Source organism: Drosophila sulfurigaster, chromosome 2L, assembly GCF_023558435.1.
Source record: "Drosophila sulfurigaster albostrigata strain 15112-1811.04 chromosome 2L, ASM2355843v2, whole genome shotgun sequence".
Classification (NCBI taxonomy): domain Eukaryota; kingdom Metazoa; phylum Arthropoda; class Insecta; order Diptera; family Drosophilidae; genus Drosophila; species Drosophila sulfurigaster.
The window spans coordinates 440,934-459,462 of NC_084881.1; the positions used below are offsets into that span (position 1 = coordinate 440,934).

Sequence of the window (18,529 nt, forward strand, 5' to 3'; positions counted from 1 at the left end):
GCTGTTTCCAGTACTCTTTTTGTCTTTTCCATGCATTCGTTCACGGTTTTGGAATATACGGCAATGTCGTCCATATATAACTGCATCACGTCTTCGTTTATAAGTTTTTGAAATATATGGCTTACGAACCGTATAAAGGCTGCTGGTGAGTTCCTGAACCCGAATGGCGCTTTATTAAATTCAAATAAGCCTTCTCGTGTTACAAAAGCGGTGAACGGTTTGCTGGCCACGTGGCCAGCCACGGGCACGTGCAAAAACCCATTTTCGAGATCCATGATTGTGAAATACTTAGCTGCTTGCAGCTTTTCTAGAACGTCTTGAATGAGTGGCACCGGGAATTGATCTTGCAACACCATACTGTTCAATTTGCGATAATCGACGCAGACCCTTAGCGTTTGATCTTTTTTTTTTAACAACAACGATTCTACTAGCTACGTGTGAAAACGATTCACGCACAATACCTTTTTCCAGCCATTCGCTTACGCTGACGAAAAGGTTTTATAACTCCATCTGGCGTGATGCTCAACTCGATTGGGCACTGCTTTCGTGCGCCAACTCTTTGAAAACTGTTATCGAGTAATTCCATTACCTTTTCTTTGTATTGAGGCGCCACTGCAATGTCATTGTGCTCCTCGAATACGCTGAGAACGTCACCTGAATATTCCATTAAGCACTTCTGCTCAGAATCAAGGCTATCGAATATGAATCCATTGGCATCAGCTGAAAGCTTGAATTTCTTGATAAAGTCATATTCCAACAGCGAACTATACTCCATCGCACTATTTGGCACCACCAAGAATTTGCGCTCTGTGTGCAACTGGTCGATCCTTACACGAGCATTGAGAAAGCCTATTGGCTTTGTGCACTTATTGGCTAAGCAAGGTAGATGCACTTTTAAACATATCAACATTGTGCATCTTTTCCATCACGTTTTCATTTACAATAGTGACATCAGAGCCAGTGTCGACAAGACAGTCAACACGCACATCGTTTATAAGAATGGTTTTAGACGGCGCTGATCTGCAACAATGTGTTCTTTGTTGTTACCTTGAGTACAATTGCGGGATATATGCCCATTCTCATTGCAACGGAAACACTTAATTTCGGCTTTGCATTCGTTTCGTTTGTGATCTGGTGAACCGCAATTATAACAATGTTCTTTACGTGATTTGTTTGCCGCATCTTTGCTAGTAACGCACTCTGTACTTGATCCACTGGTCTGCTTCTCGTTACTTTTATTTTCAGGTTCTTGTGTCAGTTCATAGATTTCGTACTCTGCCTTAAGTGCCTTATATGTCTTTCACCGGTAAAAAGCATATTTGTATTCGCTTTTTATCTGTAGGCCATTGACAATGTGACGTATCACTGCTGCCTCCTCGACATCACCTGTACTTGCCAGCTTTTTCATTTGGAGAGTATATTCATGGAACGATTCAGACTTTTTCTTTTTACGATCGCGCAACAATTGATGAATATCGGCACTGTTCCAAGTGCTTCTCTTTCAAGTTTTAAAGTCACACACCGATTCCGATTCTAAATACAATTTAGCCGCACCAGTCATCTAAGCCTAGCTTTGACATATTTTTGTTTTTCCGACAGTTCATATGCATCGGCATTGCATTCGAAATTTTCAAACCATTTCAGCACTGGCACCGTTGTACCGTCAAATTCGTTGATCATTTTCCCAAAACCATTGGCCGCAATCTTGACGCGATTCTCCCTTTGCTCATCTACTTCCACTTTCAGCGCCATTAGTTGGATTAGCTGCTCCAACTTGGTAGATACGTTTATGTAACCCTGCAACGCCATATGAATATCGTTTGGAATATCGTTTTTGTTTTGGATCGATTGTTCCCAGAGAAAAAGGGTTAACTTGGTGAGCTCCAAGGATGCAATCCCAGTTCTCTATGTTGATCTTTGAGTACTCTAAGGCTGTCAAACACCCTTGAATTGTGCTCTGCAGCTCCTGAATAGCGGAACCCGACTCTTGCCCAATGGCGTGCAAATTAAACAAAATTTTTAGCTGACTGTTTACGAGCAACCCTTTGCTCTCGAAACGCTCAGTCAAGTTGAATCAAACCGACTGAAACCCTTCATTTATCAAAGGCGATTATCGCGACATACATATGTATGTACGTAAAAACGGACAAAATTAAATGAAATAAGAAATGCTTGTACACACAGCTTGGATTTGAATTATTTAAGCATATATTTATGTATATATGTATGTAAGATTATTGTATGATTATTGATAGTTTTATTTAATATAACATAAGTACCGGGTAATATAAAATACACGTTTCAGTTTAAATGTTTCGAATTGTATCAACATAAATATCCGACGACCGTTCTGCTTGCGACTTGCTTCTTTGGTGTTCTTTTTCGACTGTGTTCTCCTCTTCGTGCTGTGTGACCGTCCTTTGCGTAGCCTTTAATACCACACCTTGCTGCAGCGGTCTGGTAGCGTGTCTACATACTACTTTAAACTCGGCCTCCTGATCCTCATCATCCGTCTCGGATGATAACAGCTCCTCATTCTCTGCCACGAACTTCCACAGCTTCATGTTGTCGCAGCTTGTCGCTGTGATGTTTGGTCCTTCCTTTCTTTACATCATATCGACTGTTGCGCTTCACATTTACGATTTTGTATGGACGCAGGAATTCGCTCGCTAATTTACGCTCTGCTACGAATTGTGTTCTTTTGATGGCAACGAGGTCATCAAGCTTGTAGATACTTTCCGAACGACGCTTCTTATCTTAGTTGGCCTTATAGCTTGCTTGAGTTTTCTCAATGTTGCGTTTGGCTTCGGCACGCAAATATTGACGTTCTTCGTTAAATTGTTCGACTCGATTCAGCAGCTCCAGTAATTTATCGTCGACCTTATTACGAATCTTGTTACCAAACATTATCTCAAATGGGGATGCGTGTGTAGACGAATTCATGTGCGAATTTATAGCCCTTTGCACACTGGATACGTGCTTAAACCATTTGGATGGCTCTTCTGCGGAAACTTTTGCGATAATCGAAAGAATGGTGCGATTGACCCTCTCGATTTGACCATTGCCTAGCCACTCCTATCGTCGACCAAACGTGCTCCACCATATTAGCACTTGCAAACTCTGCAAATCCATTTGACGTGAAGGCAACACCTCTGTCGCTAACGATGCGCATTGGGAAACCGAAAATGCTTGCCTATTCGGTTAGCTTCTTTACAACTTCTTCGTATCATGTTGACTTAACTGGAAAAAGCCATACGAACTTGGAGAATGCATCGACCACTGCTAGAATATTCTTGTAGGGTTTTGATGTCGCATCCATGGGGCCTAGATAGTCGATATGCAAAGTGTGGAGGTGCAGTGCAAAAAGCCCTCTTGCTTGCCTAACTTCTTGCTATGGATGATACAACGGATACAATTAGAAATGAATTTCGACATCTTACCCTCCAAGTGTGGTATAAAATACCGCTGCTTAATGCTATGCATTGTCTTCCGTACAGCAAAATGGCTATCTTCGTGGGCGTTGGCTATCACCTCACGCTCCATCATCTTTGGGACCACCAAAAGCTCGTTTCCAGCGACTTGTTTAAAGACTAGACCTCCTTTCATCTTGTAGTGTTCGTACGGTCCTTCTTGAAGGCTTTGAACAACTGCCTTAACATGTTCATCCTCTTGCTGAGCCTTCACCAACCGAGCAGAAAGTTCCGTTGACACCATAAGGACATTCTGTGGGTAGCGACTTAGATGATCTACGTGTTTCATCTTTTCTCCAGCACGGTGTAAAGCACCCATTGCTGGACATCTCTTGGAACATCTTCTTTGGTCGTTGCTTGTTTAAAAAGTGCACAGTCAGTTACTAGCTTGAATCGGATTCCTAGCAGATAATGACGGAATTTCTTTAATGCAAAGTATGCGGCTTTAATTTCCAAACAGTAGCTTTGCTTTTTAGATTCAGCTTCGGACGCCTTTTTGCTCCAGAAGTGGACGGGGTGAAGCTTTCCATCGATCCACTGCATCAGCATTGCTCCGAACCCTTCTTGGGATGCGTCAGTATGTAACTCAGTAGCAGCATCTCTGGCGTATATGTGCAAGATCGGTTCACAAGTTAACAACATTTTTAACAATTTTATTGACTCCATCTGTGCAGGACCAATCTTAAACTCGGCGTCTTTCTTCAATAAGTTGGTAAATGGTCGAGCGACTTCAGCGTACCGTGGAATAAACTTTCTGAAAAAAACCTGTCAGGTCAAGAAACGACTGAATATGTTTGATGTTTTTTGGAGTTTCGAAATGGCTAACAGCTGTTGTCTTCTCAGATCCAGGCCAGATCCTTCCATTTTCTACCATATGCTCCAACAAAAAAAAACATATGCGCTGCTCCAGGAAACTGCATTTCTTCCATTTTATTTTTAAGTTGAACTCGGCTGCTGTTTCCAGTACTCTTTTTGTCTTTTCCATGCATTCGTTCACGGTTTTGGAATATACGGCAATATCGTCCATATATAACTGCATCACGTCTTCGTTTATAAGTTTTTGAAATATATGGCTTACGAACCGTATAAAGGCTGCTGGTGAGTTCCTGAACCCGAATGGCGTTTTATTAAATTCAAATAAGCCTTCTTGAATGAGTGGCACCGGAATGAATTGATCTTGCAACACCATACTGTTCAATTTGCGATAATCGACGCAGACCCTTAGCGTTTGATCTTTTTTTTAACAACAACGATTCTACTAGCTACATACGTGTGAAAACGATTCACGCACAATACCTTTGTCCAGCCATTCGCTTACGCTGACGAAAAGGTTTTATAACTCCATCTGGCGTGATGCTCAACTCGATTGGGCACTGCTTTCATGCGCCAACTCTTTGAAAACTGTTATCGAGTAATTCCATTACCTTTTCTTTGTATTGAGGCGCCACTGCAATGTCATTGTGCTCCTCGAATACGCTGAGAACGTCACCTGAATATTCCATTAAGCACTTCTGCTCAGAATCAAGGCTATCGAATATGAATCCATTGGCATCAGCTGAAAGCTTGAATTTCTTGATAAAGTCATATTCCAACAGCGAACTATACTCCATCGCACTATTTGGCACCACCAAGAATTTGCGCTCTGTGTGCAACTGGTCGATCCTTACACGAGCATTGAGAAAGCCTATTGGCTTTGTGCACTTATTGGCTAAGCAAGGTAGATGCACTTTTAAACATATCAACATTGTTCATCTTTTCCATCACGTTTTCATTTACAATAGTGACATCAGAGCCAGTGTCGACAAGACAGTCAACACGCACATCGTTTATAAGAATTGTTTTTAGACGGCGCTGATCTGCAACAATGTGTTCTTTGTTGTTACCTTGAGTACAATTGCGGGATATATGCCCATTCTCATTGCAACGGAAACACTTAATTTCGGCTTTGCATTCGTTTCCTTTGTGATCTGGTGAACCGCAATTATAACAATGTTCTTTACGTGATTTGTTTGCCGCATCTTTGCTAGTAACGCACTCTGTACTTGATCCACTGGTCTGCTTCTCGTTACTTTTATTTTCAGGTTCTTGTGTCAGTTCATAGATTTCGTACTCTGCCTTAAGTGCCTTATATGTCTTTCACCGGTAAAAAGCATATTTGTATTCGCTTTTTATCTGTAGGCCATTGACAATGTGACGTATCACTGCTGCCTCCTCGACATCACCTGTACTTGCCAGCTTTTTCATTTGGAGAGTATATTCATGGAACGATTCAGACTTTTTCTTTTTACGATCGCGCAACAATTGATGAATATCGGCACTGTTCCAAGTGCTTCTCTTTCAAGTTTTTAAAGTCACACACCGATTCCGATTCTAAATACAATTTAGCCGCACCAGTCATCTAAGCCTAGCTTTGACATATTTTTGTTTTTCCGACAGTTCATATGCATCGGCATTGCATTCGAAATTTTCAAACCATTTCAGCACTGGCACCGTTGTACCGTCAAATTCGTTGATCATTTTCCCAAAACCATTGGCCGCAATCTTGACGCGATTCTCCCTTTGCTCATCTACTTCCACTTTCAGCGCCATTAGTTGGATTAGCTGCTCCAACTTGGTAGATACGTTTATGTAACCCTGCAACGCCATATGAATATCGTTTGGAATATCGTTTTTGTTTTGGATCGATTGTTCCCAGAGAAAAAGGGTTAACTTGGTGAGCTCCAAGGATGCAATCCCAGTTCTCTATGTTGATCTTTGAGTACTCTAAGGCTGTCAAACACCCTTGAATTGTGCTCTGCAGCTCCTGAATAGCGGAACCCGACTCTTGCCCAATGGCGTGCAAATTAAACAAAATTCTTAGCTGACTGTTTACGAGCAACCCTTTGCTCTCGAAACGCTCAGTCAAGTTGAATCAAACCGACTGAAACCCTTCATTTATCAAAGGCGATTATCGCGACATACATATGTATGTACGTAAAAACGGACAAAATTAAATGAAATAAGAAATGCTTGTACACACAGCTTGGATTTGAATTATTTAAGCATATATTTATGTATATATGTATGTAAGATTATTGTATGATTATTGATAGTTTTATTTAATATAACATAAGTACCGGGTAATATAAAATACACGTTTCAGTTTAAATGTTTCGAATTGTATCAACATAAATATCCGACGACCGTTCTGCTTGCGACTTGCTTCTTTGGTGTTCTTTTTCGACTGTGTTCTCCTCTTCGTGCTGTGTGACCGTCCTTTGCGTAGCCTTTAATACCACACCTTGCTGCAGCGGTCTGGTAGCGTGTCTACATACTACTTTAAACTCGGCCTCCTGATCCTCATCATCCGTCTCGGATGATAACAGCTCCTCATTCTCTGCCACGAACTTCCACAGCTTCATGTTGTCGCAGCTTGTCGCTGTGATGTTTGGTCCTTCCTTTCTTTACATCATATCGACTGTTGCGCTTCACATTTACGATTTTGTATGGACGCAGGAATTCGTTCGCTAATTTACGCTCTGCTACGAATTGTGTTCTTTTGATGGCAACGAGGTCATCAAGCTTGTAGATACTTTCCGAACGACGCTTCTTATCTTAGTTGGCCTTATAGCTTGCTTGAGTTTTCTCAATGTTGCGTTTGGCTTCGGCACGCAAATATTGACGTTCTTCGTTAAATTGTTCGACTCGATTCAGCAGCTCCAGTAATTTATCGTCGACCTTATTACGAATCTTGTTACCAAACATTATCTCAAATGGGGATGCGTGTGTAGACGAATTCATGTGCGAATTTATAGCCCTTTGCACACTGGATACGTGCTTAAACCATTTGGATGGCTCTTCTGCGGAAACTTTTGCGATAATCGAAAGAATGGTGCGATTGACCCTCTCGATTTGACCATTGCCTAGCCACTCCTATCGTCGACCAAACGTGCTCCACCATATTAGCACTTGCAAACTCTGCAAATCCATTTGACGTGAAGGCAACACCTCTGTCGCTAACGATGCGCATTGGGAAACCGAAAATGCTTGCCTATTCGGTTAGCTTCTTTACAACTTCTTCGTATCATGTTGACTTAACTGGAAAAAGCCATACGAACTTGGAGAATGCATCGACCACTGCTAGAATATTCTTGTAGGGTTTTGATGTCGCATCCATGGGGCCTAGATAGTCGATATGCAAAGTGTGGAGGTGCAGTGCAAAAGCCCTCTTGCTTGCCTAACTTCTTGCTATGGATGATACAACGGATACAATTAGAAATGAATTTCGACATCTTACCCTCCAAGTGTGGTATAAAATACCGCTGCTTAATGCTATGCATTGTCTTCCGTACAGCAAAATGGCTATCTTCGTGGGCGTTGGCTATCACCTCACGCTCCATCATCTTTGGGACCACCAAAAGCTCGTTTCCAGCGACTTGTTTAAAGACTAGACCTCCTTTCATCTTGTAGTGTTCGTACGGTCCTTCTTGAAGGCTTTGAACAACTGCCTTAACATGTTCATCCTCTTGCTGAGCCTTCACCAACCGAGCAGAAAGTTCCGTTGACACCATAAGGACATTCTGTGGGTAGCGACTTAGATGATCTACGTGTTTCATCTTTTCTCCAGCTCGGTGTAAAGCACCCATTGCTGGACATCTCTTGGAACATCTTCTTTGGTCGTTGCTTGTTTAAAAAGTGCACAGTCAGTTACTAGCTTGAATCGGATTCCTAGCAGATAATGACGGAATTTCTTTAATGCAAAGTATGCGGCTTTAATTTCCAAACAGTAGCTTTGCTTTTAGATTCAGCTTCGGACGCCTTTTGCTCCAGAAGTGGACGGGGTGAAGCTTTCCATCGATCCACTGCATCAGCATTGCTCCGAACCCTTCTTGGGATGCGTCAGTATGTAACTCAGTAGCAGCATCTCTGGCGTATATGTGCAAGATCGGTTCACAAGTTAACAACATTTTTAACAATTTTATTGACTCCATCTGTGCAGGACCAATCTTAAACTCGGCGTCTTTCTTCAATAAGTTGGTAAATGGTCGAGCGACTTCAGCGTACCGTGGAATAAACTTTCTGAAAAAAACCTGTCAGGTCAAGAAACGACTGAATATGTTTGATGTTTTTTGGAGTTTCGAAATGGCTAACAGCTGTTGTCTTCTCAGATCCAGGCCAGATCCTTCCATTTTCTACCATATGCTCCAAAAACATATGCGCTGCTCCAGGAAACTGCATTTCTTCCATTTTATTTTTAAGTTGAACTCGGCTGCTGTTTCCAGTACTCTTTTTGTCTTTTCCATGCATTCGTTCACGGTTTTGGAATATACGGCAATGTCGTCCATATATAACTGCATCACGTCTTCGTTTATAAGTTTTTGAAATATATGGCTTACGAACCGTATAAAGGCTGCTGGTGAGTTCCTGAACCCGAATGGCGCTTTATTAAATTCAAATAAGCCTTCTCGTGTTACAAAAGCGGTGAACGGTTTGCTGGCCACGTGGCCAGCCACGGGCACGTGCAAAAACCCATTTTCGAGATCCATGATTGTGAAATACTTAGCGGCTTGCAGCTTTTCTAGAACGTCTTGAATGAGTGGCACCGGGAATTGATCTTGCAACACCATACTGTTCAATTTGCGATAATCGACGCAGACCCTTAGCGTTTGATCTTTTTTTTAACAACAACGATTCTACTAGCTACGTGTGAAAACGATTCACGCACAATACCTTTGTCCAGCCATTCGCTTACGCTGACGAAAAGGTTTTATAACTCCATCTGGCGTGATGCTCAACTCGATTGGGCACTGCTTTCATGCGCCAACTCTTTGAAAACTGTTATCGAGTAATTCCATTACCTTTTCTTTGTATTGAGGCGCCACTGCAATGTCATTGTGCTCCTCGAATACGCTGAGAACGTCACCTGAATATTCCATTAAGCACTTCTGCTCAGAATCAAGGCTATCGAATATGAATCCATTGGCATCAGCTGAAAGCTTGAATTTCTTGATAAAGTCATATTCCAACAGCGAACTATACTCTATCGCACTATTTGGCACCACCAAGAATTTGCGCTCTGTGTGCAACTGGTCGATCCTTACACGAGCATTGAGAAAGCCTATTGGCTTTGTGCACTTATTGGCTAAGCAAGGTAGATGCACTTTTAAACATATCAACATTGTTCATCTTTTCCATCACGTTTTCATTTACAATAGTGACATCAGAGCCAGTGTCGACAAGACAGTCAACACGCACATCGTTTATAAGAATTGTTTGTAGACGGCGCTGATCTGCAACAATGTGTTCTTTGTTGTTACCTTGAGTACAATTGCGGGATATATGCCCATTCTCATTGCAACGGAAACACTTAATTTCGGCTTTGCATTCGTTTCCTTTGTGATCTGGTGAACCGCAATTATAACAATGTTCTTTACGTGATTTGTTTGCCTCATCTTTGCTAGTAACGCCCTCTGTACTTGAGCCACTGGTCTTCATCTCGTTACTTTTATTTTCAGGTTCTTGTGTCAGTTCATAGATTTCGTACTCTGCCTAAGTACCTTATATGTCTTTCACCGGTAAAAAGCATATTTGTACTCGCTTTTTATCTGTAGGCCATTGACAATGTGACGTATCACTGCTGCCTCCTCGACATTACCTGTACTTGCCATCTTTTTCATTTGGAGAGTATATTCATGGAACAATTCAGACCTTTTCTTTTTACGATCGCGCAACAATTGATGAATATCGGCACTGTTCCAAGTGCTTCTCTTTCAAGTTTTTAAAGTCACACACCGATTCCAATTCTAAATACAATTTAGCCGCACCAGTCATCTAAGCCTAGCTTTGACATATTTTTGTTTTTCCGACAGTTCATATGCATCGGCATTGCATTCGAAATTTTCAAACCATTTCAGCACTGGCACCGTTGTACCGTCAAATTCGTTGATCATTTTCTCAAAACCATTGGCCGCAATCTTGACGCGATTCTCCCTTTGCTCATCTACTTCCACTTTCAGCGCCATTAGTTGGATTAGCTGCTCCAACTTGGTAGATACGTTTATGTAACCCTGCAACGCCATATGAAAGTCCAAACTTTCTTGTCAGTTTGTTGTTATTTCGTGGTCCCCTTCCATCTTTTCTTCTTTAATACCTAAAATTGTGTTCTTCCCCTTTATTTTAACTGGTGTATGCTTGTGTTTAGTATTCTTCTGCAATACACACCAAACACCAACTCACAGACGAATACACACAATTGTAACGGTTCTTTCTTCTCTCTATGCGCTTTGGTACACCGTTTCTGTCGCTATATCACCACTGCACGCAATAGAGACTTCAATGTTCTGCATGTACACCAACGCGATCGTTTGACCTTGAACACTAAATTGGTTCTTCTCTGTTCTATTTCAACTTTGGGCTTATTATTGTAATTTCTTAGTTTCACAAATGCACAACTTTACAACTTTACAACTTTGACTCCAAATTACCAATAATCAGCTTCTTCAACGTAGATAAATTTTCCAATCTGTTTTCAAGTCACCGATTTTTTATTACACTCACGCACACCGGACCGGTTGAGCCCCCAAATGTAAGATTATTGATAGTTTTATTTAATATAAGTACCGGGTGGGAGTTTTGTAATATAAAATACACGTTTCAGTTTAAATGTTTCGAATTGTATCAACTTAAATATCCGATGACTGTTCTGCTTGCGACTTGCTTCTTGCTTAGCGTGTCTACATACTACTTTACATGTATGAAGTATACAATATATGTTGCACTTTAATAGTTTTCACTTTTCACTATTATGCACTTGCACTTGCACTCACAAAAAAAACACATGCATATAATATAATATATGTAAAATCAATAATAGTAAATGTCTTGGATTAAAGATATTTAAGACAGCAATTGGAAAATATGGAGGAAAGGTCATCCGGACAATGTGAAAAAGAATGCAGAACGTAAAGGCCGCTCGACCGTGGGAAAGGAGAGAGTAAAGAAAGGACAAACGATTTAAAACTTATCTGCGATATGCTGGAGAAGCAAACGATGATGAAGATCCGGCTCAAAGGACCAAATGTTGTGGTGGCGCAGATAGTTCCAAATTTCCCTTTCGCAAATTGGAATAAAAACACTCGCGATTTTTATTATAATATTTCTGTCCATGGCGAACGATCTTGGTAGTCGGAAGTTGGTCACAAGAGAGTCCTGTGAAAATTGGCTCTCCGAGTTTTTTGCCAATAGGGAAGCGAGCTTCTAAAATAGGGGCATTATCAAGTTGGCATCTCGTTGGGAACTCGTCATCGAACAAAACGGCGCATATTTGACTTAAATCGCATTATTATAACCAATTTTATGAACAATTGAAAATCCAATAAAAATACCGCAAGACTTTTTTGACAACCTTATATATACATATATTTGAAACAAACGTAGATCGATACTGGAGAGGCAAAATGCCAACGGCATTGAGCGCACAGGATCTTGAGTGCTTTCTTACGCGTGAGCGCATTGCGGGTGAGCGAAAAGCATCGAGTGCTTTTCGGTCGGCGGAACGGAGAGTGTGCCACTCACCTACAATGCGCTCGCATCAACAGCATATTGATCGAGTATTTAATTGTTTTTCATCTTATACATATATCCTAACATATTTTTAAGTTAACTTAATTAGCTGTCCAGCGTCTTTTAATATTTATTCGCGGTTTTCGATTAATGCATGCTGTTCACAAATTAATTTTTTTTTCCGCGCGTCAACAAGCCCGTGCTGGTATCGCTGGCTACTTGAATTGGAATGAAATATGTATTTGATCATGTTATCTATTTGATCATGTTTAAGTAGTTTTGGATTAAAGATACCTAAGCGGGCTAATTGTAATCCTAATTCTATGTCTTCAATATATTCGGTAAAGTGTATTAAAGTGTATTAAATATTCACGAATTTAGTTGTCTTTCTTCTTCCAGGATTTTACTTTGGTTATTTATGATATTTATGCCTTGATTAAGTTTATTTATAAAATCATTAAGATTGCTTACTTGGATTGAATTATGGGCGATGATATTAATCTGATTTCTAATTTGTTTTCTATCTTTATTATCTAATGTACCGAAAGGGAATTCAAAAGAAGATCCTATAAAATTGAATAAACTACGTTTGGTACGACTTGCTTTTCTAATACCGGTCATTTGTTTTTCAAGTTTATTCATTAAGTATCTTATTTGAGGGTATTTATTGAAGATATGGCTATGAGTTACTAATAAGTCAAAAGAATTTTCTATTTGTGACAAGTTTACAGTGAGGCAATGATGTTCGAAAGATATAGGTAAATTGATTATTCCTGATTTGAATAGGTTGAATCATTGGTCGTTTTGAATAGAGTGAAGTTAAACTTGTTGAGTGTTTTTAGATGTACAAATAATTGATAGAATAAATAGCAACAGCAACTTAGGATGTTTAATCGTTTGGCCTGGAATTGTAATACTTGCTTTTATTAATTACTTTTCTTTCTTTTTATACCCGCTAGGTTACCCTATGAGAAGGGTTTTATAACTTTGTGCTGGCAGGAAATGTATGTAACAGGTAGAAGGAGGCATCCCTAAAAAGTATATATATTCTTGATGAGCGTCAACAGTTGAGACGATCTATCCATGTCTGTCTGTCCGCATGAAACACTGGATCTCGGAGACTATAAGAGATAGAGTTCTAATTTTCGACAGCATTTGTTATGTTTGCACGCAGATCAAGTTTGTTTTAAAATTTTGCCATGCCCACTTCCGCCCCACAAATAAAAAATCGAATACCAAGCGTAATTTTAAAGCTAGAGCCGCGAGTAGTGTATACAATAATAATAATAGAATTTATGATTCCTGAAAGTTTGGTTGCGATCAGAATTTTGAAATTGTGGAAGTTGTTAAAGAAATATTATACTTTTGTATGGGCAAAAACGCCTACTTACTAGGGGTTGTAGTCGTAGTTTCTTTGGCCGACAATCTGGTATATTGTGCCGTCTATGGTATATTTTGAATGTGGTACTTTATCGATATACCAAATATGCCATTTGGTATATTTTGAGCATTTTTGTATAATTTTCGGTATATTTTGAAAATAATACCGCAATATTTTGCTTTTATTAAAAATGGTTAGCGGGTATCTCACAGTCGAGCACACTCGACAATTTATTTCAAGTTGTGGTAATCAAAATTTTATGAAAACAGATTTCTTGACCCGTCATATGTAACTTAAATGTAATTGATTGAAAATAGGCCCACTATTTCATCTTTAGTCTTTCATGCTTTACGTGAGTTGAAATCTGTAAAACATCAAAATGTGTACCCCATAAATAATGAGAAAAATGTTTTATAGGTAAATAAACAGGGTCCCTAATTCGTAGGAATGATACTTTGACTCGGGAGGAGAAGCGTCATTACTAAAATATTTGACGATATAAGCAGTACATTCTATTCATGCAAGGGAATTTTACAGTTTTTCATTGCCATATCCCAGCAAATAAAATATTTCACATCCTGAAGTATCACTATCTGTTCCAAAATAAAAAGCAAAGGGTATCTATCTGGAACTGTCTTAACAAGTATATCAACAAATTTTGGAAGCGTTTTTTTTTAAACAGGAACTACCCGAGATAACGTCGTAAAAAGCCCACGTAAACATTTCCGCATGCTGTTTCTGTACGCAAATACTTGTAGATGCATCAACCGTAGTGTCGAATCGAGTCACCACACAAGCCGTGCAACTAGAAATTAAATTAAATAAATCATCTCACGCGTCAAGAGAGTCCTCGGAGCTTAGTAGACTCGCAATTGGGATACAAGTGTAAAGCTCGGGTAACAGAAGCTGTTACCAACATAACTTTTACAGTGCCACATGAGCCCTGCAGTATCATACGCTATGTGGACACACTCTAAAAAAGGAGCGAAGAGAGAGAAAGCACGCAAAAAGCAAGATCTATTTTAACAAGTGTACCTTTAATTATAATTTCATCATATCTCATTATTCTAATAAATATCCATACAAAATACAAGCCTACAAAAAGCCATCACTTCACAGTTCAGAAGTGGGATCTGATAAGTTGTATGGATTTGAAAGCGTGAAAATTAAGGATGATGAAATAGGAAAAGACAAAATTGAGACAGAGAAAACCAGCAAGAATAGTCGGCGTTGAAAGTTTGCAGTGAGATGTGTTCTCAAGGTCTGTGTGACAAAGAAAACTGCAAATAACGGATTAGTTCCTTTTCTTCGTGGCAGACGGATTCAAAGTCGTGGTTACACCAAGAGACGGTGGAGTCTTAGAGAACATACTACAAGTGTGCATGTGTGTATTTGCGAAATACAAGACATTGTGAAATACATAGCAGCAGTGTGCATGTGTGTATTTGCGAAATACAAGACATTGTGAAATACATAGCAGCAATGTGCGTGTGTGTATTTGCGAAATACAAGACATTGTGAAATACGTAGCAGCAGTGTACGTGTGTGAGTGTGTGCAGAATTATTAAAAACAATAAGAGAACTAAACAGAAAAGACAAAATATGCACAAAATAACTGATCTTAAGGTTGATCAGTTGAAATTCCTTCTTCGCGGTGTGGATTTAGCAATATCAGGAACGCGTGCTAAATTAATCCAGAGACTGATCGAGCATAAGGGTTCGACAGAGATTGAGATGCCGCAAGCAGCTAGTCTTGCCAGTCAACAAGAAGATTCAATTGCGTCACAGGCAACAGCTATTTCGAAACTAGAAGGCGAAATGAGACAGCTAATGGAGATGATGTCCCAGTTTATGAGCGTTCAAAAACAGAATACATCGACAGTTCCCAGCCAGCAACCGCTAGCAATAGTGAAATTCAATCACCAGATTCAAACAATGTATGCAGTCAAGGTCAGCAAGTAATTAACACAGCGAGGCAAGCGTCAGTGAAAGAAATAGCGAATACCTTGCCAGAGTTCGACCCCAGTGACAAAAACGCCATCACTGCCAAACAATTCATTGATCGGGTCAACAAAGTAGTTGATGCCTACAATTGGGATCAGAAATTTTTGCTGCTCGCCATCTACACTCGCCTCAAGGGTCCTGCCAAGATGTGGCTCGACTCATCACCAGTGGTGCATATCCGATGGAGTAACTTTGCCGAAGCTTTAAACGACGAGTTTGGTATCGAACCAAACGAAGCAGAGATCCACTTCACTATGGCCAATGCAACGAGAAAGTCGAACGAAACTGTTAAAGAATATTGTTTTCATATGTCAGCCCTTGGAGTTCGGTATAAGCTTAGTGAAGCAGCGGTCATCAGGTACGTCAGAGCCGGTCTACAGCATCGAGAGTTGCAAAATAGCATTGCAGCGATTCAGTTTTATAGTATGAAGCAGCTACGGGATGCAACTGAAAACTTCTTCATGAACCGAAGCCGTTTCAGCGAGAATAAGAGGAGTATGACACCAAAAGATTACAGCGACAATCAAAAAGGCGAGGTCAATGCTAAATCAGCAAAGCAGAAGGAAGCTTTGAAATGCTATAATTGCGGAGAGTCGGGACACTGCCAATTCTTGTCCAAAGCCACCAACAAAAACAAGATGTTCCAAGTGCAATAAGTTTCATGCACGGAATGAGAATTGTCAGTCTGCAACTGTAATGCGCGTGGGCACCTTGCAACCAAACATGCCCTTCCTAAAGAATATTGTTGTCAGCTCGCACTGTTACGTCGCGTTCATTGATTCCGGAAGTGAGGCTAGTATTGTGCGCAGGTCAGTAGCCAAAGAAATTAAAGCCGTTCACAGCAAGTGTGCCATGCAAATCAGAGGCATTTGTGGAGGTTCATGTATGTCAACCGAAGCTATACAGTTGGAAATAGTCATCGATGGAAAAAGTGTTTCCGCCAAAGTTTACATTGTCGAAGATAAGATACTCCCAGAAGATTTTCTGTTGGGCCAAGACGTCATCGTAAGCGCTAAACTGTCATTCGATTTTGAGAAGATCCAGTCTAGTGTCAACCGAGCAGTACCGATGTCAGCAGAGCTTCCATGCGATAATTTTCCAGACTTACTTCTTGGTAATTTCGAGAAACAAGAAGTGAAGGACAAAATGCGTGCGTTGTTGGAAAAGCTTCGCGCACAAAACGAAACTTCGATTGCTGATCTGCAGGCAATTGGTAGTCATGATGATAAAGAAATAGTTGAGCTGCAGCAATTAATTGAACAGAGGACACAGCAGATTGAACAGCTGCAATTGGCGCAAAATACGTTACGTGTTGATGCACGGATCACTGAACTTGAACTGAAGGAAGCACATCAAAAGATGGCAGAAATGGAGGAAGAATTGACCCAATACCAACGTAAAGCGGCGCAGCGCTTGGAGGAACTGCAAAAGCTGCAGCAAGAAGAGTTGACTTGCAACTGGGTGGCATTGACCAAGTACGAGGAGGTTAAGACACAACTTATCGAGTTGCAGCGTTCCGTTGAGTTTTATCAAGAAAGTGAAAAGGAACTTAAGCAAACGCTTGTTGAAAATGAGCTGACTGCACGCTTGCTCAAAAAAGAAGTCGACGAGAGCACTTTACAAGCCTCCAAAGCTATCGTGGAACGTACAAAAGCATACAACGACAAATTACAGCTAGAGAAACGTTTGGAAGAAATGAAGGTGCAGCTGGCATTGCTGCAGGACGAGCAAAGACTGCAGCAACAGCAGCAGCAGCAGCAGGAATATCCCCATTGTAGTCGTATCAATAGCATCGATGCCTCCCAATCGGGCTACACATCTGAGGATGTGCCATTGCAATTGGCCAATAATAAAGCCAACGCCAACGTATATAAAGTAGATGATCTTATTCTGGTCGAGAATGAGCCGTTTGGCACGGGTACCTCCCGCAAATTGGAGCCTCGCTATAAAGGCCCTTTTATTATCACCAAGGTGCTGCCTAACGACAGATATCTAGTCGAAGATTTGCCACATGTTAAACGAAAGCAGAAACATTGCAAATCTGACTACTCTTCCGGCAAAATGAAACATTGGTGTCAGCTGCCGCCGGATGAATCAGACGAAGAAGACAATGGCGAGATCACAGCAAACGACTCTTGCGAGGACGCTGCGATTTGTCAGGAGAGGCCGAATGTAAAGCTCGGGTAACAGAAGCTGTTACCAACATAACTTTTACAGTGCCACATGAGCCCTGCAGTGAGTGCTAGGGTATCATTTATCGTTTTATCGATATCATACGCTATGTGAACACACTCTAAAAAAGGAGCGAAGAAGGGAAAGCACGCAAAAAGCAAGATCTATTTTAACAAGTGTACCTTTAATTATAATTTCATCATATCTCATTATTCTAATAAATATCCATACAAAATACAAGCCTACAAACTTCACACAAGACACAATGGTGCGGGATGTAATAATGTGATTTCGACAGCTAATGTTTTCTTGTGACAAATGGTTAAGACTGCTTTTGTATATACGGTGACTGAGGCAGCCAACGGTCCAGATTAGAGAACATGCGTCGAGCGATTTAGAAAGATTTTCCAAACTAGCAAGGATCGTCCTTAAAAGTCAGTCGAGCAACGATCCTTCCAGTATAATTCACAAGCATAGTTTTGGAGTAATCCTCTTCAACCGCTTTATGTTCCGGCTTCAGCAGACTGTGGGCTAAGTTACGGACGTCAATTTCCCGAAGTCGATTGAAAATATTTTTTATTGAACCCGTTCTCACTTTACAACAAATCGACGTTTGTGCGAAGTTTTTGGTTGTAATTTTCTAGACACTATCCGTTTTCTGAATAATTGGAGAAGGATTGGAATTGCAGAGATAGATCATTATCTAGCTTTCACGTTGATGCTTTCACGTTGATGTACAAGACTTTATAGATACCGTTGTCCGTACATTTACATCAGTATGGGCTTCACCAATGTTGCAAATCTGCATGCCATGTTGCTCGTGACGCAATCGACGCAAATGCTTCGGTTACAAAGTTCACCTGCGATATCGGTCTAACCGATATGTACCGTATGTCTAACTAAGACTATACTGGTTTCCAAGATCACATGAGAATGTGTAGGATGGTTAGGTTGGGAATGG

General features: G+C 40.5%; 1 protein-coding gene across 1 annotated transcript; it reads left to right on the forward strand.

Annotated features, from left to right (window-relative positions):
- Positions 1-16,004: 16,004 nt before the first annotated feature.
- Positions 16,005-17,555, forward strand: LOC133850308 (centrosomin-like). Its single transcript, XM_062286362.1, has 2 exons — positions 16,005-17,350; positions 17,383-17,555. The coding sequence occupies exons 1-2, from the start codon at positions 16,093-16,095 to the stop codon at positions 17,412-17,414; spliced, it is 1,290 nt and encodes a 429-aa protein (XP_062142346.1). The 5' UTR covers positions 16,005-16,092; the 3' UTR covers positions 17,415-17,555.
- Positions 17,556-18,529: the final 974 nt, after the last annotated feature.

What these genes read in the sequence shown, in the direction of transcription:
- LOC133850308 (XM_062286362.1), top strand. Translation starts at nt 16,093, where the DNA reads ATGCGCGTGGGCACCTTGCAACCAAACATGCCCTTCCTAAAGAATATT. An exon ending in GGAGCCTCGCTATAAAGGCC is followed by an intron (nt 17,351 to 17,382) that starts CTTTTATTATCA and finishes CTGCCTAACGAC; the next exon opens with AGATATCTAGTCGAAGATTT.